Below are 23,016 nucleotides of genomic sequence, written 5' to 3'. Positions count from 1 at the left end.
CTGTCCCTAGCAGTTCATGATAATACTTGTAAAATTATTGATAAAATGCTATTTAACTTTTTATGGAAAAATAAAACCCACTATGTAAAGAAATCTGTGTTCATGAACTCAACTGAAAATGGAGGCTTGAACTTTCACCACCCTTAATCACACCTTCAAAGTTAACTGGGTTAAACAATTCCTTAAAAAACCTAATCTATCTGGAATATTATTCCTCACTTTATCTTTTCACAAGTTGGTGGTCTTCAATTCCTTTTACTTTGTGACTACAGTATTATCAAACTTCCTAATTTTCACAAACAGATGCTTCTTTCTTGGAAATGTAATCTATAAACACAACTTCTCTCCAAACAGATGTTTTATCTGGAATAATAAGCACATTCTGTATAAATCTAAATCTTTATTTCTTTTGAATTGGTTTTGTAATGATTTAATTTCTGTCAGGCAGCTATATAACCATGATGGTCTTATGTTGTCATACTCTGAATTTCTATCTAAATATAGTATTCCATTTACTCCTAAGGATTTTGCTGTGGTTATGGATGCTGTTCCCTCTGGTCTAGAAATGCTTGTTAAAAATTCCTGTCCTCTGCTCTCTCCATACTCGCTGGATCCTGCTGATACTGAAGTAGGCCGTATCTGTTTCTCTCATTCCAGTATAAAAAATTATAATCGTTGTGTACAGGCTTTGTTCCAAAGGGATATTGTCTCCAGACCTGGTATTATATCATTATGGAATGGATGTTCTGATAATTTGATATGGTATAAAATCTGGAAACTCCCTCATAAATATTTAATTACAAATAAAATCAAAGAGATTTTGCTTAAAATTATTTATAAATTTTACCCATATAATAATTTTCTTGTGAACAGATTTAATTGTAATATTGATATATTGTGTACATTTTGTGATCTAAATGATGAAACATTGTATCATTTATTCTGGAGTTGTCCTCACCCAGTTTGCTTTTGGTCTGATTTTTGTTCCTTTATTAAGGCTCATATCATGCCCAGCTTTCAACTGTGTTTTAAAAATGTATTATTAGTTTTTTTCTCCTATGACAATTCTTATCATAAGGAATACTATTTAATTAATCTGCTTCTTTTGTGAGCTAAATTTAGTATTCATAAAAAGAGATGTATTCCGAAACACTTCTGGTCACGTGATGCTGGTTACCAAAACAATGTCACATGTGCAGTTACGCCACAAACAATTTACTGACACAGGTTTTGACTACCAGGTGCAATACCAACAACTTTGGAAGGTAGCGTAGTTGGTAGTAACCATGGAAATGTTCTATCATCTATGGCAGTAACTCTTTCAGTGCGCATTGCAGCCTTGGCTCAACACCCTATTACCAATTTCATTAGGCTACTACTGAGTGAAGTTCAGCGGTGGTCTAGTGGGTAGTGTCACAGGCTCTCCTGTGGAAGAAGTAAAATTCCTGGTTATTTTCTCCCAATTGAAACTTTACTATTCATTGTTTTTAAATTATTCATTTCATATAGAGCAGAGGTTCCCAAACTAGGAGTCGCGACCCCATGTAGGGTCACCTGATATGAAAATAGGGTCGGGGGAGAATGTTTTACTATTGACTCTCATAGCTGCAAATAAAAAAAGAACAATTACATACATTTTCTTCACATGGTTGGGGTCGCGAGAAATTTTAGATATAGAAATGGAGTTGTCGGCCAAAAGAGTTTGGGAACTCCTGATATAGAGCATCATATGGCTCAGACTTTATCATCCAAATCATTATAATGGATGCATTGTTTAATAAAAGCATGTTGAAAAGTAGTGATGGGCTGTTCCAGTTTTTTCGACACTCACTGCATCAGAACATTGTCTTGAGTAGTGATGGGCTGCTATGCACACATGCTCGATACTGTTTCCAAGCTTTTTGACACCATTCTGACACACACTGAATTGGAACGATGTTACGCAACATTTCTGCTGTGTGACAATTGTTTGAAATTAGCCTGTTTAATAGAAAGCCGTTTTAAAGTGCTTGTTGCAAAGCACAGGTTTCCACAATTCTCCGCACCTGAGCGCCCTGTCGATCAGTGTCGACATTTTCAAACACCAAGCTCTATTTAGCAACAGAAGTAGAAACATTTCATTTCAAATGACTTGTGTTGTAGGTAGTACTGTCGCCGTCTACTGAGTAAGGCCTCCCTGGTTCAAATCCTGAATTCAAGTTTCTTTTTGCCGGACCGCATAAGCGGATCCGGTCTAGAATAGTGAATGTCTCTTATTGAGTCCTTACTGAGTCCTTGACTGACTGATTGAGTGACTGACTACCCCTAGTTAAATAGGTCCCGTGTTCTACTCCTGTAGAAGTCAACGCACATAATGCCTGAGGTTCAGGACAGACAAAAACTACATAAAGTTGCTGGCTATTACTTTATGTAGCTATGTAATTGGAAGCCTAAAATAAAACAGTTCTGGTGGATATTAGGATTGGTTCAGGAAAGACAAACACTTGGCTGCCTACACAGTTCTTAGCTTTTCACTTGACAAAATATATCGTCACCTATATTGATAGACACTCAATGTCATTCACGAATGGCTAATTAGCTGTTAAAACGGCCAGTGGTGAAAAAGGATTTGTTCAGAATAAACAAAAACTTAGCTGGCTACAACCTTCTGTAGCTACGGGAAGCCTAAAATGAAACTGTTTACCGTTATCACAATAAAAGCCATCATTGACATTTAGAAGGCCATGTAGTTAACAATCTAGTATGTTAAAAAAAAAGAACAGGAAAGAACAACATTGGAACGGACATTAAAATGACAGACTAAATTGTTAACTATATCGCCTTATATAATTAAATTATGGCTTTTATTTAGAAAAAGAAAATCTGAGTTAGCACTGTTAGCATAATATCATGCTACTAGAAGAACGGCCATCACTAGTTTACTGTTATATTGTGACTATTTCTGGTGGATTTTTGAATTTTGTCTTTGCATTTCTTCAGGATTGTCAAACAATTTGCTGGCTACACGATGGTCTTGTCTTTTCACTTGATGTAAAAGTCTGTTATCGTCACCTATATTGATACAGTAGTTATTGTATCAATGTCATTCACAAATGGCAAATAAGCTGTTAAAACGGCCAGTGGCAAAAGTCATACCGTTCATAGATATTATTTGTGGTGGAGGTAAACTTCATAAGAAACGTTACTCAGTTTAACACAATGGTTAATGGTGTCTAACGAAATATTCAAAGCATCGTTTCTCCCATCACTACGTGATAATGGCATCAGATAGGCAAGTATTGCATCACACGCTAGGGGGTTTTCTGGCTCAGTGGCACCAAGGTTCTGTAGGGTTAGCTTTAGTTGCACTATTGAGTTTTGAATTTGATTATACTGGCTGTATAATTAATGTGAGATCATTTTAATTCTTAGTCTAGTTGTGTGAATGCATGTGTAAATTCTATTTTTGCATTTGAGATGTTTATATACAGTGAACTCTTTTTGCATTCTGTATGTATAAATGGGTAGCCTCTTGCATGTCTATACAGTGTATAGCATTTCTATTTGTATTGGTTTATAGAAACACAAGTAATTCAACGTTACAAAGGAGTCCACAACCATTTCAATTACGGTGAAGTAAGACTGAATGTGAGTGTGCTTAATGTGTGGTGGTCAAGAAGAGGAGGAATAAAATCCTTAAATTGTGAACCATCCGTCTCATTCTTACCGGACACCCTGTAGGGGATCAGAAATTATACAGAAACAGGTTCAGTGAATAGCGCTGTCCAGTATAACGAAGGAGGAGTCAGAACAAAGGAATATCTTGAAGGAGTGTTTAATTGTAACCTCACAGGCAAGAGGTAATAAACTAGACCCAACAGTAAAGGTCACAGGGAACATGTATATGACAGGACTGATGACTGGATCAGAAAATTTAAGAGTCAAAGAGAAAGAGGTCAGCTGATATTTTGGAGTTTCCTCTGGTACGTACAGGAAAAAAAGTTTATGTAAGGTGAGAACAATATTGTAATAGATTGTGCATTGACAGTTACCAAGTTTATTAAAAACTTTTACAACTGCACTAGCGAGAGCATTCTGTCAAACTGCGCCACAGTGTGGTTTAGCAGCTGCTCCATAGCCGACCTGAAGGCCCTGCAATGGGTAGTGAAAACCGCCCAGCACATCACTGGTGCCCAGCTTACTGCCATCACAAGCGGTGTCTGCACAGGGCGCGCGGGTCATCAGGGACCCTTCACACCCATGCTTCAACTGTTTGCCCTCCTACCATCAGGCAGGTGGTACAGGTGTCTTTGGTCCTGCACCTGCAGGCTAAGGAACAGTTTATTCCCATCTACTGTCACACTCCTGAACTCTGGGGCACAGATTCACGGCAAAAGTTGGGCAGCTTTTGTACTGGTAAAATGTGTTTTGATGCTCTCTCTCCCTTCAAGGGAGTCCATTGGTTAAGCTAGCACAAGTTATTTATTCTGGTTTAAACTGCATGGAAATGTAACGATAGAAAATTGCTAACGTGTTCCTGAGTATTGCCATTGGTTGTGATCCGCAAAACGGACATAACTTCTTGCAAATCTGTCTGAGATTTCCCCTCATTTGCATATTTTCTGACTCGCCGTGTGCCTATGGCTTGGCATTTCAGGCCAGGAGAGTCAACCCAAAGCTCTGGTGAATTTTTTGAGATAAGACTGATTTGATAGATTCTTTTGCATTAGGCTACTTTTAAGACTGAAACATTAGCCTAGCTACTACTGAAAGAAATGGACCACCTAAAAATCTGTCAAATTCGTCAGCTGTTTTCTTACCTTGAAAATAGTCTAATACTCTAAAACAGCTGTTGTAGTGTGTGTATATGTCTGACTTGCTGCCAGTTTTGCACTAGGATAATTTGTTGGTGACCCCTGACTACAAAGGTTGTTGTGTGGTTCATGCCCCATGAGCTGGTGTAATGGACTGGATTTATCATCATCTGCAGACATTACATTAAACAAGGAAGATATACTGTTAGGATTGTAAGACTTCAGTTCACTGAAGCAGGTGCCTGCACTGTACTGGGTTCCATTTACGCTCTGGAGAAAAAGTTTACCCCCCCCCCCCCCCCCCCCCCACGATTGTCACTGTATAATTCACACTCTACATAATATAATACAATAGTACATATAATACATAGAGGGCAAGCCTAAAATGGAAAACACTTAAGACAACTATTATTTTTCCACATTATTTTTCTGCGTATATTCAGGAATGTCCCCTCTGTGTAAAATTCCAATGTTTTATCTATTCAGACAAGATTTTGTAGTTAATTGTATTTCTTTCTATTTTGAAGTATTTTTTTACTTTTAGTACTTTACTTTCATCCTTGATGTAATGGTCCCTTCTTGAAGGGGCCATTCCACTTCGTGTTTTCTGTGTGTCCTCGTCTTGTCCTTGTATGGTCTTTCCTGTTCTTGTTTCTGTTATTCGGTATATTCAGTTCACCTGTGTTTTAGCCCCCACCTGTTTCTGTTCTCCTCGTTTCTCAGTGTATTTAGTTCAGCCCTTTTCTCCTTGTCCTGGTTGGTCATTGTGTGTGTATATGTTATGTACACCTGTCGTGCCCCTGTGCCCCTGTGCCCCTGCGCCATTGGAATTATCGTAGTGCCCGGCACTCAGTTTAGGTTCTTCGTTATTTTTTGGTTTAATAAAAGGGGTAAACCCTCGAACTTCTGCACTTGCCTCCGTCTCCATATCTACCCACGTGACACTTGAGACCCTTGACAGCCTACTGTTCCTACTTTGCCCATTTAGATTTTTAAAAATACAGAAACCACACATATATACACTGATGAGACAAAACATTATGACCACATCCCTGATATGCTGTTGGTCCTCTGCATGCTGCCAAAACGGGGGCCGACCCGCAGAGGCATGTACTGTAGGCCTACTCTTGAAAAGCCCAGAAGGTGTTCTGTGGGATCTGGCACAAAGACATTAGCAGCAGATCCTTCAAGTACTGTAAGTTGGGAGGTGGAGCCGCAGTGGATTGGACTTCTTGGTCCAGCACATCCCACAGATGCTCAATCAGATTGAGTTCTGGGGAATTTGGAGGCCAGGGCAACATCTTGAATTCTTCATCATGTTCCTCAAGCCATTCCCAAACAATGTGTGCAGTGTGGCAGGGCACATTATCCTGCTGAAAGAGGCCACTGCCATCAGGATATGTTATTGTGATGAAGGGGGGTTCCTGGTCTGCAACGATGTTTAGGTGGGTGCAGGGGTTGGCTCCAGGATTTGAATACTGATCGTGCAGGAAAAAAATCATTGATGGGCAAAAAAAAGACTAAAAAGGAAACCTATATATATATATATATATTTTAAATGCATCTAGGGTTGCAAAATCAATCTACAGCTCCAGAAAAAATTAAGAGACCACTGCACCTTTTTCTTTCGTTTCCAAAAAAGTTGAAAAATACAGTTTTAAGTGAGGAACAGAAGCGTTCAATTTGCAGTGGTCTCTTAATTTTTACCCTTCTGTTCCTGGGAATTAGTTAATGGCAATTACTTATAACATGAATCATAGTGCCATGTAGAAAATAAACTAATTAAAAACCTCACTTAAATGGGAAGTGTTGACCATTTTCAGCAGATCGTGAATATGTGAATACCAATAAAAAATAACATCCATTCCAAACTCAAATGTACTAGTCCGACTAATTGCTACTAAACTAGGAGGCAGTGAGGTTTTGTTTTTAAAATGTCTATCTCATCTTCATCTGCTTATCCGGTATCGGGTCGCGGGGACAGCAGCTCCAGCAGGGGACTCCAAACTTCCCTTTCCCGACCCCCATTTGCCAGCTCTGACTGGGGGATCCCGAGGTGTTCCCAGGCCAGTGTCGAAATATAATCTCTCCACCTAGTCCTGGGCCTACCCCGAGGTCTCCTCCACGCAGGACGTGCCTGGAACACCTCCCTAGGGAGACGTCCTGGGGGCATCCTTACCAGATGCCCGAACCACCTTAACTTGCTCCTTTCGATGCAAAGGAGCAGCGGCTCTACTCCGAGTTACTCACGGATGACTGAGCTTCTCACCCTATCTCTAAGGGAAAAGCCATCCACCCTTCTGAGAAAACCCATTTCAGCCGCTTGCACTCGCGATCTAGTTCTTTCGGTCATGACCCAGCCTTCATTACCATAGGTGAGGGTAGGAAGAAAATTGACCAGTATATCAAGAGCTTTGCGTTCTGGCTCAGCTCTCTTTTCGTCACAACGGTGCGGTGCTTTACACAGACTGATGATGCCATCAGGAAAAAGCAGCGATGGGATCCCCAGCCCAACGAACTGCAACCCCTCCCCACCCCGACTAAGCCTCGATATCCTGTCCATAAAAGTTACAAACAGGATTGGTGAACGAGTCCGACTTACTACTGAGAACCCAAACACAGCTCTCACTTTGGACGTACAGGGATTGGATAGCCCTCAGAAGGGACCTCCTCACCCTATACTCCCGCAGCACCTCCCACAATATCTCCCGGGGGACCCAGTCATACACCTTCTCCACATGCAGACTGGATGGGCATAATCCCAGGCCCCCTCCAGGATCCTTGCAAGATTAAAGAGCTGGTCGATTGTTCCGCGACCAGGATGGAATCCGCATTGTTCCTCTTTAATCTGAGGTTCGACTATCTGCCGAACCCTCCTTTCCAGTATGTTTGAGTAGACTTTCCCAGGGAGGCTGAGAAGTGTGATACCCCTGTAATTGGCACACACCCTCTGGTCCCCCTTTTTGAACAGGGGAACCACCACCACGTCGCTATGTCTATTACCTCATAATTCAAGCTGTCTGTAAGGTCCGAATGTCGAATGTCAACAGACACAGCGAGTTTAGGCGGCCTGTGAGCAAGGAGCTCCTACCCGCTATCTTTAGATGATTGACGTTGAACAGTGCTGAACAGTGCATGTAGCCATTGGAAGGGTAATAAGAATCTTGAGCAAACTGTGGTACTACCTGCACTGTCCGCTGCGGCTGTTCCCTCAGGTTGAGGTCAGGAGTGGACTTGATCAATGTGTGCTCATTTTACAATAGGCTCCTCTGTTTTGACATCTTCTCGACGATCAGGTTAATATTGGAGGAGGGTGTATCTGCAGACCGCAACTGGGGGGCATAACTTAACATTAAGTTACGCCCATAGACGGTTTCCATTGATGTGGTGTTTCTGATTTAGTGCATAGGTTTAGGAAGGAAAAATTACAGGATCAATGACAAAGGTTTCAGTAAGTGCTTCCATGTGACAAACCTCTAGCTGTATATTTAGGGATAGTTAATGTGTTCACTAAGATCGCTTATCTACTAAATTCTTTAAATCTTTGATTTGATTAGCTTGCCAGTGACAGAACACAGAAAACTCTACAACCCTTATAAACGTATAGCTTAGTTTAAAGATAGCTAGCTACGCAACGAGGTAGGCTACTTGTTAACCAGCTCCAGTCAAGTTAAGGTACGTTATAACTAGCTAAAGATTCATGATGCACCTGTCACTATATGCAAACTGGCAAGATCCATTTATATTTTAGCTTCATATACACTGTTAGAAATGTAAACAAAATTATAATTTGTCATGGCCATCTTCTATGCAGTGGTGTAAAAAGTAGAAGTATTAGGCTGTGTTCATTTGTATTGGGAGATTACTTGGATGAGCTAAATTACCGAAACAGAGTTCATAACTAACCAATTACCTTAATTGATGATTTACACTCTTCCTTTTTATTTTATTGATCACTGGTTTGCTTTGAACTCCCTTTACCTGGTTACCTATATCTTAATTAGATACCTCCCTAAAGTGGTGAACACAGCCAAACCCAGTTGAGTACTTTTACTTTGTACTTTCTACACCTCTACTTCTATGTGATTGTTGTGATCTTTCATTTCAGTTGCCAATATGCGTTATTGACCTGGGGGATGCTGTTGCCTGGGTAAATGCCAACATGGGCCTCTTCTGTCCTCACCCCTGAATGATAAGGAAATACAGGGTGCTGTGCAGATGCACAGAGAGGCCTCAACTCTAGAGGAAGAACAATAAGCTCTCTCCCCATTCATGTTTTTGTTTTAATAATTTTGAAGACACTGAAACATTCATGGATGAAATAGACAAAAGTGGACTTAGTGATAAGTTTGAGCTTCTCTGTTAATTATTTTTGTTGAGGAAAAAACCTATTAGCTGTCTTTAAACCAACAGCTAATGTTGGTTTCCAAACAACAAAAATTACAAGATCCAGAAAACACAATATAGTTTGATGAGACAAAGAGACAAGAAACATCAGTTGTTTAGCAAGAGTTAACTGGACAGTGTTTTGGAAGTGTTCACCTAGCCATACAACATGATAGGATGAAACCAAAGCCTACAGAATCTGGGCAAAGCTGAATACACAAAACATAAAGAAACAATTTAGTTTTGTCAGTGTTGGAATGTCATGTTTTGAATATTTGATTGGGTGATTAAATGTTAAATTGTCTAACTGGCATATCATTTAATTTTGTATTTTTAGGTTATGCCATTTACTTTAAGATTTTGGGCTACATTCATTGACTTTCAGTAATGTCTGTTGTGCTCTTTTGGACCTGCTGTACTTATGCTATTGAATCAACTTTTAGGATAAGGGTTAAATTAGACCTCAGATAATCAATTCCAAGACATGTAACACTTATATTCCTCCCAACAATGTTGTCCATAACCACGTCATTACGCTAGAATTAAAAATGTTCTTGTTCCAGGTACCCCCAGCAAAAAAAAAAAAAATTCTGTTAACAGATGTTGACCTGATCTCTACATGATGCTAATTTAAACTTGCCACCTTTCTGCAACAGGCTATAGAAAAAAATCTAAGATGTTTGTATAGTATTAGTTATACAGAGTGGAGATGTTCTGATTTATCCACCAGGGTATGGTAATCCATTTGTGCATATATTACCCAATTCTTCTTGCATATTTTAATGACATCTACCAGTGGAGTCAGTATCTCTAACAGGACCTGTGGACGACACACTTTGTTTAGGGTGAGTTTAGTGCCTCTTTATCTCCCACCACATACTGCCATGGCACTGCGTGCAGAAAGCTCATTTTGAAAGTCTGTCTTTTGCTGCTGATTCTCGCTCTTTATAAAATATAAACAAATGCATTATTTCCCCTTACATCAGCAAAATATAAACCTGATAAACCTTTTCATCTGTGTAAGACACTCGTTTTTTAAATAAAAGATTTAGCAAACTCATGTCAAGTGGCGTTGAACAGAAGTATCCTACAAAGGTGGACGTGAGTGCCACAAAGAGCAGTACTGGCACAATATTTAGTGACAGCATTCTGGCCCACTCCTATATCATTCCACGCTCCAGTCAATTTGCACTGCTCTTCCCTCTACTCACAAACTCTGCTCTGGGTAAAGCATCTGCTAAATGAAAAAAATGCACATGTACACTTTAATAATTACCTGTATACAGACATACAAACTAGTATACTTGTGTTTGATTAATTACATTGCAATTTATTTGGCATTCACATTAGTTAACAGACATTTACATAATAGAAGCCAATTCAATTCAAATGAAATACATTATTATATTACATCAATATTTGCCTCCCATCAGTTTTTGATCAAAGATTTTCAGACAAAAAGCTATTTAGACCACCTACATTGTATATAGCAGCCATCTTTATTTGGGATATGTAGGTCTATTGTGTGCTATTAGGATAGTAAAGTCTGTCATGAGGAAAGTTTGGTTTGGAAGTAAGTGCTAATGTGTTATTCTGAGGGCTAAGTCTACTTTTTGGCAGACTGGAAGCGCTCGCTCACATTCTCCCAGTTGATTATATTCCAGATGGCTTTGACATAGTCTGGCCGGACGTTCTTGTACTGGAGATAGTAGGCGTGTTCCCACACATCAATACCGAGCAAGGGGACCAGACCTGAGGAGAGAATTAAATATGAAAATTACGTGAAATAGGAAAACATTTGGGAATTTCCAAATGAAATCGGTTCCAGACAGCCATGGACAAGATAACATGTTAAAGTACTAAGAGCCAGAAGCCACTGACCAGTGGTGCCTTGCAGTGGGTCTTGGTTAGGGCAGGCTGTAATACGGAGCATCCCAGTCTCCTTTTCCAAACCCAGCCAGCCCCAACCTGAACCTTGAACAGCCACAGTGGCAGCAGACATCTTGTCCTGCATTGCCTGGAAGGAGCCAAAATCACGCTTGATGGCTGCCGCAAGCTCACCTGTGCCAAGAAAGAGAAACAGATAACATTCAGACTAATGGCTTGCAGTCACGTTCCCAATGTGTTACCCAGAACAACTTAAATTCAGTAAATTAAAAAGTGGTTTAATAGGATAAAAAAGACCAGAAGAAAAATATATAACTAATAGACAATAGGCCGGGGTGGGGATTCAACAGGTTTTTGCACCCATAGATGGCAGTATATTTCCATCTCAAATCAGTGAGTCAGTAATATTTTATCATTGAGCAGAGATGCTCTAATCCAGACCGATTTACAATAGTAAGTGCATGTATTTTCATTTTACTGTTCCTCTGTGGGAATCAAACCCAGAATGCTTTACCAACTGAGTTACCCCCCTGCCACACTGATCACCTGTACAAGTTCCCCCCACACTCATGGTGCATTGTCACCGGGAGGAGGGTTGACGTCATCTAAAAAAAAAAATTCTGTTCAACCTATTTGATGGTCTCATTGTTTAACGGTAATTAATTTAATATATTTGAAATAGACAAATACATTGTAGGTTAATTCAAAGGAATACTGTTGTCTATGGTAAAAGTATTAGGAATTTATTTAATGATAACTAAAATGTTTTACACTATTGGATTTTCACAGGTAGTTGATTATGCAAACATTTCGATATAATTAAGATTATTACTGAACATTTCCCAAAAATACAATGGAGTAATGAGTCAAGAATAGGACTCCAGGTTAACCAAAGCTACTCACCCGTTGGTTCCCCCCCCCCGTTTGGGGAGAGGTTTGTCCAGAAGATGGAGTGGTTGATGTGGCCTCCTCCATTAAATCTCAGAGCAGGCTGGAGGGAAACTTGTGCTGTAACATCACCTGAAATAAATAACAGGTACATGTGCAAGTCAGTCATTGTGATAACAACCTCAGTACTACTAGTGAACCAGTGTTGCTACTACTACATTAGAGAACTAAGACATGCAATGGTAGTTTGGGTCATTGTCTTTTTATTATGCATTGGATTGAGGGGGTTTGTTCAATGAGTCAATATAGGACTGCTCCTCATCTTTCACCAATCATGTTAAAAGTTTCTTGTATTGTAAATAACCTTTAGGCTTAAACAACTGGGTTTGACATCTCACCCTTGGCCAGTGCCTCTTTGTACTTGTCCTCTGCGACATTGAGATTGTTGACGTAGGTGGCATGGTGCTTGCTGTGGTGGAGCTGCATGATCTCTGCACTGATGTGGGGCTCCAGTGCTCCATAGTCGTAGGTCAGATCTGGAAGTGAGTGCTTCTGTCTCGATATCACTGTGCCCAGCGCTGGGCTCAGGGTGGCAGCACACCTAAAACCCCCAGACATCATGACAAGTCATCAGTCAACACTTGGCAATATTACAACATCCACTACACATAACAGCTATTGGCATTTGGTTGGTCTGTGCAAGAACTAGTGTAGAAGGCTAAACGTTTATAACTGGACAATTTCGAAAAACTAACCATCAATGGGAAACCATAACCAGTGTAAGTGTGTGTGCAGCCTGGGGGCTTTTTGGACCCTGCGTGCCATCCCAAGCCTGGCTGCTGAGTACAAAAGAGCACAATGGACTGCACTTATGTTGTTAATTATGCCAATTGTGTCTCTTCCCTTAAAACCAGGCCATTGCATGAGGACTAGACTAACTGACAACTTGTACTTTTAGTGACTAGTTTATCTGCTCTTTATTTTGCTTAAGAAGACACCCCTTTTATGTTAAAAAAGAACTTGAGGTAAAGAAAAAGAAAAAAAGTATCCTGTTGCTCTGACTTGTTTCCACCGATCCTGTGAAAGTTAAGACTGGGGTAACGTGAACCTTTTACACCAGCCAAACTGTTCGAGTTCAACAAATAACCTAATGGCTGCTGTAAGCCAGTTTGAAATTAGATGCCACTCGTGCCCTAGCATATAGCCTGGGCAAAGGTTGGATTAGCTCGAGTTCACATCAGGTCAATCATTGTTCCAATTAGCAGACTTGAACAATGAAATACATTTCTGGGGAATACACACGTGTCTATGATTAACGAACTACTTGTGTTGATTGAAAGATAGCAATTGCTTTTTTTCCTGGCAAATTAAATAGAACTTTATGAATTTCAGAAGTTGCCTGTTGCTGCCTGAGCAGAACGTTTAGCTGTCAAGCCAAGTCTCATTTGTCTATTACTACCAGGGTACTGACAACATTTAAATGCATTTCAACCTACTTGCTGACCAACCAAATTAAGACGTTTGCTTATGCTTTTTGGAATTGTTTATTAAGAGATACTGCCATTCCCATTTCTTAATTCCCTAAATCCATTTAGCGTTACCTACTTGGATAGCCAGATAATAAACGGACGGACTAGGATCAATAGCGGGCCTGGACTTAGACGCAAACCATTCCACCACCTCAACCAGGTTTTAAAAGATTCAGAAAGTTCAGATTGATCATCGCTAGCAAACAAAATGTAGACCATTCATGGAATACAAGGCTAGCAACCGTAAACGTAACATGCTGGCGGTCTTCATGATGTACAGGATACATATATTTGTATTGGTTTGTTGACGAATGTAAAACTTCCTGATGTAATTGTTTTACCTGCGAATTTGACCCACTCTGCTTAGCATGCTCATCCTGATTTTTGACACTATAAACGCAGTTCACCACTCACAACTTTCAACGCACAACTGCCCTTGAAATCGAACATCACTGTATGAAGATACCATAATCAAGAGGCCTATGTGGTTATTCACGTCAAATACAATATTTTTTCTCGAAATCACCTTTACGTAAAAACTGCATATCCAAAAACAAGTATTTGTGTTGTATAATACTTATATTTAGTGGAATTTGATTAGGTAAATATTAGAGCGAAATACAGTAATTTTTTAGAATAAAAACACATTCACCCCCATTAAAAATCATTGGTCTAACCATTCCAATTTGCTTCCGGGTTGCCTTGTTTTTATTTTTTTATATCCAAGCTGCATTTCTAATTATTAGGTTTACCAAATTTGACAGGTGATTTCTTTATATACTTGTTGACAGTGTCACGATTTACTATATTGTCTAATACTTTTAAATTAAAACGTTGAACTGTCCAGATAACCAATAATAGGCACATGCAGTTAACTGTAGCTAATGTTGTTAGATTGATGCATGTTCTAGTACATCCTGTTCAGCGTTTTAGAACATGTTGAAAAACTATTTAATGATAGCTGCTAGCTCAAAAGGTATTGTCTTCAAATGGTTTCCATAGATAGTAGTTAAAATGTATGTGATACTGTGGTGATAACTAGGATAGCATCTCTGATCTTGAATCGTGATGTAGTCAGCCCGCCCCTTACAGCACGGTGAGGTTTGCGATGCGGCGGTGGTTGCCATCTCCTTGATGGCGGCGACATCGAATCCCTACCAAGACGAATTCGAATAGTTAGAGCTACATTTTGCAATTTATAACATTCCGATAGAAAAGTTGTATATCACTAATACGTTGTTCCAGATATACTGGTATCGAAAATTGGAGGAAACGGGTTCGGTAAGTGTTAATCTTCACGAGGGGTTTGCTAACGATTCCGCGAAAGGAAGAGGACCGATCATTTATGCAGGGGGAGAATGTCCTTTCTCCGCCATTTTGTGAAAACAAGAAGCAAAAAACATAAGAATCGACAGGTAGCTAGCAGGACGTTTTGGTAAAATAACTTAATTTAAAGCGATGGATGTTCAGAGATAAGAGATCTAATTAGGCAACACTTAGTAATATTTGAGCCCAAACGTAAGTCTTGTGACGTTGGTCGCTAAGAGATGGTAAAGCGTTACAGTAACGTATTTTTTGTTCTCTTAAGATATGTTTGCTAACCTAGCTAACGACATTAGCAAATTATTTTATATGATTAATACATACCAGTTGGCTTGTCATTATATTAATTATACGAACATTAAAACGACACCACATAAAATCGTTACCCATGTTTATCGATAAAAGATAATTAACCTAGATAACCTTAGTTTTAACTGAGTATGGCGGGTGGCTATCGCTAGCTAAACGTACAGTTCAGCTAGTAAACTTAAGCTAACTAGCAACCAGTAACGTTTTTTATTTGTACTGTATTGAGGTACTTAACGTTAAACAGCAACACGCATATAACAATGCGTCAACAGACGTATGCAAATTCAAATGTTGGACTATTTCAGTCCCTACAAGCAACTACATTATTGTAGCAATAGTAACCTAGATAATCGTTTTCAGGTTTAAGATGCCAAGCCACGTGCCTTAAGGGTGTGCCTCCGGCTCAAGGAACCGCAAAAAGAAAACAATATGCATGATCTGCTTACGAGCAGTTCAAGAATTATCATTAAAGGCAAACTTCCGCTGAATTAATTGCTACTTTCACTTCCTTTTCAGCGCTCAGAATGACAAATGAGGAACCTCTTCCAAAGAAGGTGAGCGTTGCAGTTTATTTGGAAACCAAGTTTCCAGTATTGATAGTTTTATGCAGCTGTAAGCTTTTACTTGCTTACTCTTGTTTTCGCCATCTTCATTTATTCAGGTTCGCCTCAGTGAATCTGACATGAAGACCCTGACCCGAGAGGAGCTGTGTGTGAGGTAAATTGATTAAACCGTGAATTCCGGGATTGTTGGTGAATGGCTGGATTATTGTTTGAGGATATGTGTTCATTTTTCTTTACATTTTATCCTGTAGATGGAAACAACATGAAGCTTACGTCCAGATCTTGGAGGCCAAATATGCTGATCTTAATTGTAAGTTAATTATGCAGTGTAGGCCTACTGTCCCATTTCACCAAGTTACAGTTCAGTAGAAGAGTGAAATGACAGGATGGGAAATGATGAACAATGATAGACTTTGGTTATCAGTTTTCCAATAACCCATTTAAGTATTACTCCGCTCCCTTTGAGGTTTCTTTCTGTTAATTATATGGCTACTTTTTAATCAACACTGAAGTGAGAAACTGTGCTCTAAACTAGTTGTGTTTATTTAATTGTGGTGCTGTGCCAGGGCAAAATTATTACTGCGCCACACTGAAAAAAATATGGAACATTGGGAAAGTGTTCACTTTAAAGATACTAGAACTTTTCATTTCATTTTCACAAAAACGTAATTTATAAATTTAACACTGTTTAATTTACAAATGTTTCGATTTACTAAACAAGCTTGTACTGCACAACAGTTTGAAATGCAATCCTTGGAAAATGACCGTTTTGGTGGCCTTTGTTTTAAAAAGATGATGGGGGTCTTGAAAAACTCTCACTGTCAACTATGTTATTTTAAAAGGCCTGTTTTATTGCTGCAGCATGGATAACAAAAAAAACTCAGCATTTTTCTGACTGCTCAGTGGGGAGTTGGGTTAAAAGTAACATCGGTCAGTTCTAGTGAAATTTTGGGTAATACTCCACCCTGCTTCAACTTTTTTTTCATAGTGATTCAAAAAATAGCGGAGACAGAAAACTTTTAGTTGAAGGGCATTTTGTCCTGCGTTATCCCAACAGTTGTGCCTGTATTATATTTGCTGTGTTTGTTGTTTTTTTTATTTATTTTTACATAAAATTCATCAGTATGACACTAACCAGATGAAAGATCACATTTAGGATCCATGTAATGATTAAGCTAGTAGGTTAAATGCATATTGTCTGACCACTGCTTCAGACAACTTTTTTGCATCACACACTATGCTATGAGGAAACACTACAACTGTTATTTCTTTGCTCACTGTCTCAGCGAACGATGTGACTGGGCTGAAGGAGTCTGAGGAGAAACTGAAGCAGCAGCAGCAGGAGGCGTCACGGAGGGAGAATATCCTGGTCATGCGGCTCGCAACCAAGGAGCAGGAAATGCAAGAGTGTACAGTACGTTTCTCCCAACAATATTTTTTTATTTTTTCGATTTATATGTAAGCCTTGTTTTAGCTTAAAGAGTAACTCTTCTCAAAATGCGTCTCACTTTCTGCATCAAAATATAATTGCTAGTAGAGGTTCATTGTGACTTTGTATCCTGAAGGCCACGGTCTAATGCACAACTAATGTCTTCATTAAAATACAAGTGTCGATCTTGACCCTTTAAGCTAAGCTGTGCTAGGATAGAATGGTACAGTGTTCAGTTTCCACCTGGGATGTACCCACCTGGGGCAGTCATGGTCTCTGGAAATGCAAACAAGACAGTAGTTTGTGGCTGCAGCTAGAAGACACAGGCCTCTGATCGACCTAGTAAAATAATGCTAATATATGAGAACAATCCATGTTGTGACATTTTTCTGTATTTTGTAGTTATAGTACGTTTGCAATCAATGTGCAATTAGTTAAAAACTCAGACTCATTAACTACAGAACCCACATTGCAGAAATCTCTAGACGTTCTGGTTGGCTAAGTGCTTGCCTCAGTGGCTAGCTAGATCATTAGAATCAAATCAACATAATATAATAGTGCAGATATAGGATTTCTATCAATCAAACTGCATTTCTAGCTCAAAAATCTGGTCGCTATGCAAGTCAAGAGAGATCACTGTTAGCATTTTTTACCTGTCCGTATGTACAGCATTATGAAATCCAGAGAATGGAACTTGATGATGCGTTATGCCACCATTTTCAGATTTCATCGATTAACCACATAGATGTGAAATCATGGTGAAACAACATTCTACGGACTAACAGACCCATGTGTAATGATGTGTCGGGGGGTGGATTACTCCTCACCCCTCACAAAGCAGTGATCTCGATCATGTCATGGCTGTTAACAATCATCATTTTTCTCTGCCTCTCCCAAGTCTTTAGTGTCACACCCTGATAGAAATAAAATAACACTGCTGCTTAAATCAAACCTAAAGACCCACTGGTGATGGGTAAGCCTCAGATGGAAATTCAATATGGACAATGTGAGGCATTGGTTTGTACAGCTTTTACGGTCTGAATGACAGCCCTGTTGCTTACCCAGCCGCTTTACTATCGCACATGTCATTCCTCCTGTTGAGCAACTGAGGTCCATCAAACTGACTGGCTATTAGGGTGATAAACTGTTTTATTCAATTCGATTTATGCTGAGTAAAGGCTTATAAGGAAATGCTGATTTTAACAAGGATGTTGCTGCTGAAGGCAAGAAGGGGGCAGCAGTTAGGCTAAACCTAATTGTTCCCAGGTTGTTACTGTAAATGTTGTTTGCTGCCAATTTAGTTTAATAATTGTAACTGTTTGGCTACAGTATAGGCCTCTGTGAATGTATAGATCTGTCATAAGCCCCATAATTGCCGCTTCTGTAGATTCAGTCAGTCGTTTATTTTTATTTGATATTTTTTTTCTATGTTGAGTATGTGCTTGTATTGACACTGGTCTTTTTCAACCTGCAGACCCAGATCCAGTACCTCAAGCAAGCACAGCAGCCCAGTGCAGCCCAACTGCGGTCGTCCATGGTAGACCCGGCCATCAACTTATTTTTCCTCAAAATGAAGGGCGAACTGGAACAGACTAAAGACAAACTGGAGCAGGCCCAAAATGAACTGAGTGCCTGGAAATTTACACCAGATAGGTAAAGACAATCAAAATAACTCCCCTACCCCCCTCCAAAAAAGCCAAGAGCTCCTCACACCCCCTCCCCCCACCCCCACTGCAGGCATGCAGGAATCATGGTGCGGGGGAAGGCTGAGAAATGCTGTACTCACCACAAGACTTTACCAAAAGCTCAAACCAAAAACACACCAAAAAACCAAACTGCCATCCATGTTTTGTGTACTCTTGTGTTGTCCCCCTGCTACATATCACATAATCTAAACTGAATGACAAAAAGACAGTATGGTCAGGTGACACTTGTGTTTCAGCTCTCTCTCTCCTCCTAACCCCTCACCGCCCAGGGGCCCAGAAGGAGTCGGGACTGTTCCTGAAGAGGTGGTCACGTCCGACACGGATATGCCTTGCCCCCACCCCAACCCCCCTTCAGCCCAAGCCAGACAGTTGCTATATTAAATGGGGGAGGGTGGGGGTTATGGTGGAGATTGAGGCAGCCTTGGGCAAACTGCCGGAGCAGGGAGAGCACCCCTAGCCTAAATCCCCAATTGAACATTTAAAGACTGTCCCCGCTAGCTAAAGACATTTAACAGTGGAAACCGCTAGTGCTCCTGAGACTCTTAAGACTCTTGGACAGATTGTAGAATACAATGAAAGTACTGTGGGGAAGATTCTAAGATAAGCTGTAAGACTTTTGGTGGGAGGAGCCAGTGTTATGTGTTAAGACTCTGAGGGGGGAGCCAGACCCTCAGTAAAGAAGTGACTGGTTGAGGCGTGTGCGCAAGCAAGTGTCAAAATCGCCTGTGACTTTAAGCACGGGCCCCACACACGGGTAGAGTGTATTTACATGTTTTTATTTTGTGACTTGTTTATGTTGCCGTTACATTTACTTTCCTATTTTGGTTCACTGAAATGCTCCTACACTCACTGCAGTGTGTAGGGAAAAAATAAAAGATTTGCTCAGATTCGGTGATTTGAGTGGAACAAAGTGCAACTGCCTGGCTATTTACTAATTAATGCAACACTTGAGGTTTTCTAAATTGGTTTAAAACACAAAAAAAGAACACTGCAGTTGGTTCAGGAGTTCTTTCTGTATTTCTCATAATTACACATGTGAAATGAGTAATGTTACAATTTCATGAGAATGTATTTATTCAGTTCAATATGATATTGTTCTTCTGTATTTGTGTTGTTGTTCACCTCACCCCGTCCCCCCACCAATTGCTTTAGAACTTATGTGGGTGGGTGGGTTAATTTATAAGCAAAATGCAATTAATTGATTCTACTTGGTTCAATTTCAAACCTCACCGCAACTTGGTTAACGGCTGATATAGTTGATATAATTACAACACTTGTGGTAGGAGCACCTGTAGAATGATTTAGAGGTGTTGTGTGCTAAAGCACTGATGGGAATAAGTGATTGGAAGTAGTTTTCCAAAACATATTCACATTAATGTTTTTCTGGTGGCAAGCTAAAATAGATGATAGCCTTTGAACTTCTATGGTAGCTATCAAAGTAACAAGACTGTTTTATAATCATTTAGACTTCAAATCCACTATCCAGTTTTTTCTGGGAGTGTGTATTTTTCCTTAATACCTGATGAATGTAATTCTATTAATGGGCAAAAGTACTCATGTTAATGTAATAACTGAATGCAACATTCTTGTTTGACAATGCGTTGTTGCCAAGTATTAACTTCTATTTAGATACCAGTTCCAAAGTGACTGCCATGAGTTTAAATGTAATCAAAGAGGATGTTTCATTGGTTGCCCTTCTTGCAGTTCATTGTCAATAGTATGGTTTTTACATGATTCTGGGGGAACTAGTCCAAGCTGTTGTTTTTAGGAATCGGGCCATCTCTAGTCTGCAACATGCAGAGTTTATAGATTTTAAGTAAAGCATGGTGACTGTTGTGAAGTTGAGATTTCTCCAGCAGCCATGATTCCTCTGTGAAATGTCAATGCAATTGAAGCATGCATTTTCCTTGTTTTAAGAGTCGACAGAATGTTAGAGCATCTTTACCTCCGGTGACCTTGTCCAAGGTGCTGACTGAGTAACTCTCACACCAACGGAAGCCAGTTGGTTTTGGCAGTCCGATTCTTTGCTGTTGAAAGTACAGATGGGCGTGCGGTTACCAAAAGTATGCCGTCCTACTTGTTGTGGAATGTGCATAGGGGTACAAAAAAGGTAAAAGGTACTGTATGCCGCTGCATAGGAATGCCACTGTTTAATCGTAATGTAGGTCTGTGGTATCGTTTGCACCTATAATTTCTGCCTTTCTGGAAATGGAAACTTGCTGTATGGCTGGATCAGAATTCATAGTGTTGGAGGATGGTATTCTTTCAGGTAGCCTCTCTCTTTCAGTCGTTCCGCACGTCTCAGAAGATCTGTGTGGTCCCTGCAACATTAGACACCTCCAAGCAGTGTGAGGTGTTCTGAGTCTACAGAACATGACCACAAAACGAAATGCTAACCTGGAACTGCCGTATAGCAACCGCCCTGTTAGGTCACTGGACTGATCTGGCTGTCCTTGCCAGTGGGCGGCGGTTGGCTGTGCCCTGGTTCATTGTGTGATGTGAGGCCCTGTCTCCCTTGCAGCCAGACGGGGAAGAAACTGATGGCCAAGTGTCGGATGCTGATCCAGGAGAACCAGGAACTGGGGAGGCAGCTGTCCCAGGGACGTATCGCCCAGCTGGAGGCAGAGTTGGCCCTGCAGAAGAAGTATAGTGAGGAGCTGAAGAGCAGCCAGGACGGTGAGAACACGATCGCTTAACTCCATCTACCTGGGCCTGGGTTCACTGGTTAAAAAATTGACATTTGAGATGTTCTTTATCTGCACACTGAAGACCCATGTGTGCTTTATAGCTCCCTTGGTTTTTAATCTGTGCTACAGTAAAATGCGGTCTGTAACCTCTGCATTGGAGGAGCTGTTTTCTCCTCCAAATGTATTCAACAGACTAGTACATTGTGAAGGAGCATCTGTTAGAAATGTTTGTAAACCAAGCGTATTGTCCTCCTGGATTAGAAAGATTTGTTCTTGGGTTTTTCTTCAGCCTTACTGTATTGCAACATTGTCGGTTTTTCGTCCTGTCCAGAGTTGAACGATTTCATCATCCAGCTGGACGAGGAAGTGGAGGGCATGCAGAGCACCATCCTGGTCCTCCAGCAGCAGCTCCGGGAGACCCGTCAGCAGCTCTCCCAGAACCCAGCTCAGACTGCCTCTTCTGGGCCAGGGCCCAGCAGGACTTCCCCCTCCAGCCCCTCGGCTGAACCCCCCGGCCAGGCCGAGCAGCTTTCCACCCCCTCCTCCGCCCAGACAGGGAAAGACTGCGGGAGAGTCTCCAACGGACCAAGCAATGGCAGCTCGTCGTCCCAGAGGGGTGCAGCAGCCACCCCCAGCTTGTACCGTGAGGTTAGCAGCACAGAGGAAGATTTTCCTCCGTCTCCTATGGCGTCCAGCCCCGGTGAGGGTGAGACGAAACTCTCCAACCATGGCGCGGAAGCGGGTGGCCAGGCCGGTGGCGGTGCAGGACCAGGGGGTTTCGGTAGCCAACTAAGTGTAGGGTACGAGAGCGTGGACTCTCCGACAGGCAGCGAGACGTCCCTGACACAGCACTCGAACGACACAGACTCCAACACTGACCCGCACGAGGACAAGGCTGCCCCAGTGGTCAAGGGCAACAGGACTGCAGGGTCGCGGCATGCTCAGAACGGTCTGGACTCGAGCACCGGCTCAGTTTTGTAATGTACTTTAGTTTATAATAACACATCATCTGTCTTTCCTTTTTATACGAGACAAAAACAACAAACACTTAGTCAGTAGAGCTGTCCAGAATTTCTCTTTCCTTTGCCTATCGTGATACCTCTGCCACAAGTTAAAAGAAATTTGTGTTGCTAAACAGGAACATTATGTAAAATTAATGTATGCAGATATTGAGTTTTTGTATGATTCATGCTAGATATTTTTTTATTTGGTCTCTTGGTTTCTTAAACATTTTGACCCCTAACATTCTTGTTTGACAAATTCAAATCAAGCATCTGATGTTTTCATTCTCAATAAAAGTGAATAAAGCATAGTTCACTTTAGTAGCTTTGCAAATGTTCAAGGATGTCATCTTTTAGATTCTGACCTCTTTGGGTTTTTTAAATGCGTTTTTAAGTTTCTGTTTGACTTGTGTGTAGTTTCTACACAATGTACGTTGTTACTCATTCTGACTTCCATCCTTTCATGTACTGACCAAATATCAATAAAGACTTTTTAATATGACCATGAAAGGGAC

The 23,016-nt window shown here is 40.6% G+C and overlaps 2 protein-coding genes and 1 non-coding gene across 10 annotated transcripts; 2 read left to right on the top strand and 1 right to left on the bottom strand.

Moving 5' to 3' along the window:
• Window positions 1-10,483: 10,483 nt before the first annotated feature.
• Window positions 10,484-13,941, bottom strand: sod2 (superoxide dismutase 2, mitochondrial). 2 transcript variants are annotated; one of them, XM_020055975.2, is made up of 5 exons: window positions 12,710-13,777; window positions 12,353-12,555; window positions 11,970-12,086; window positions 11,061-11,240; window positions 10,484-10,931 (listed from the first exon to the last, which is right to left on the bottom strand). In XM_020055975.2, exons 2-5 carry the CDS (start codon window positions 12,438-12,440, stop codon window positions 10,786-10,788), a joined length of 531 nt encoding a protein of 176 aa, XP_019911534.2. In that variant the 5' UTR covers window positions 12,441-12,555; window positions 12,710-13,777; the 3' UTR covers window positions 10,484-10,785.
• Window positions 13,942-14,182: 241 nt separating this feature from the next.
• wtap (WT1 associated protein) lies at window positions 14,183-23,011 on the top strand. 7 transcript variants are annotated; one of them, XM_010902131.4, is made up of 8 exons: window positions 14,183-14,247; window positions 15,632-15,669; window positions 15,777-15,832; window positions 15,930-15,988; window positions 16,965-17,092; window positions 18,582-18,760; window positions 21,335-21,489; window positions 21,832-23,011. In XM_010902131.4, exons 2-8 carry the CDS (start codon window positions 15,640-15,642, stop codon window positions 22,479-22,481), a joined length of 1,257 nt encoding a protein of 418 aa, XP_010900433.2. In that variant the 5' UTR covers window positions 14,183-14,247; window positions 15,632-15,639; the 3' UTR covers window positions 22,482-23,011. The 7 variants fall into 7 exon arrangements, with proteins under 7 accessions (XP_010900433.2, XP_010900431.2, XP_010900432.2 ...); XM_010902129.4 differs by lacking the exon at window positions 14,183-14,247 and adding an exon at window positions 14,338-14,459; XM_010902130.3 differs by lacking the exon at window positions 14,183-14,247 and adding an exon at window positions 14,468-14,764.
• On the top strand, window positions 21,570-21,704 carry LOC114829449. Its single transcript, XR_003777366.1, has one exon. It is a non-coding gene; the product is annotated as a small nucleolar RNA SNORA22 (small nucleolar RNA).
• Window positions 23,012-23,016: the final 5 nt, after the last annotated feature.

This window comes from Esox lucius, chromosome 18 (assembly GCF_011004845.1).
Source record: "Esox lucius isolate fEsoLuc1 chromosome 18, fEsoLuc1.pri, whole genome shotgun sequence".
Classification (NCBI taxonomy): Eukaryota; Metazoa; Chordata; class Actinopteri; order Esociformes; family Esocidae; genus Esox; species Esox lucius.
The sequence above is the reverse complement of the archived record's forward strand: the minus strand, read 5'-3'. Positions and strand labels throughout refer to the sequence as shown.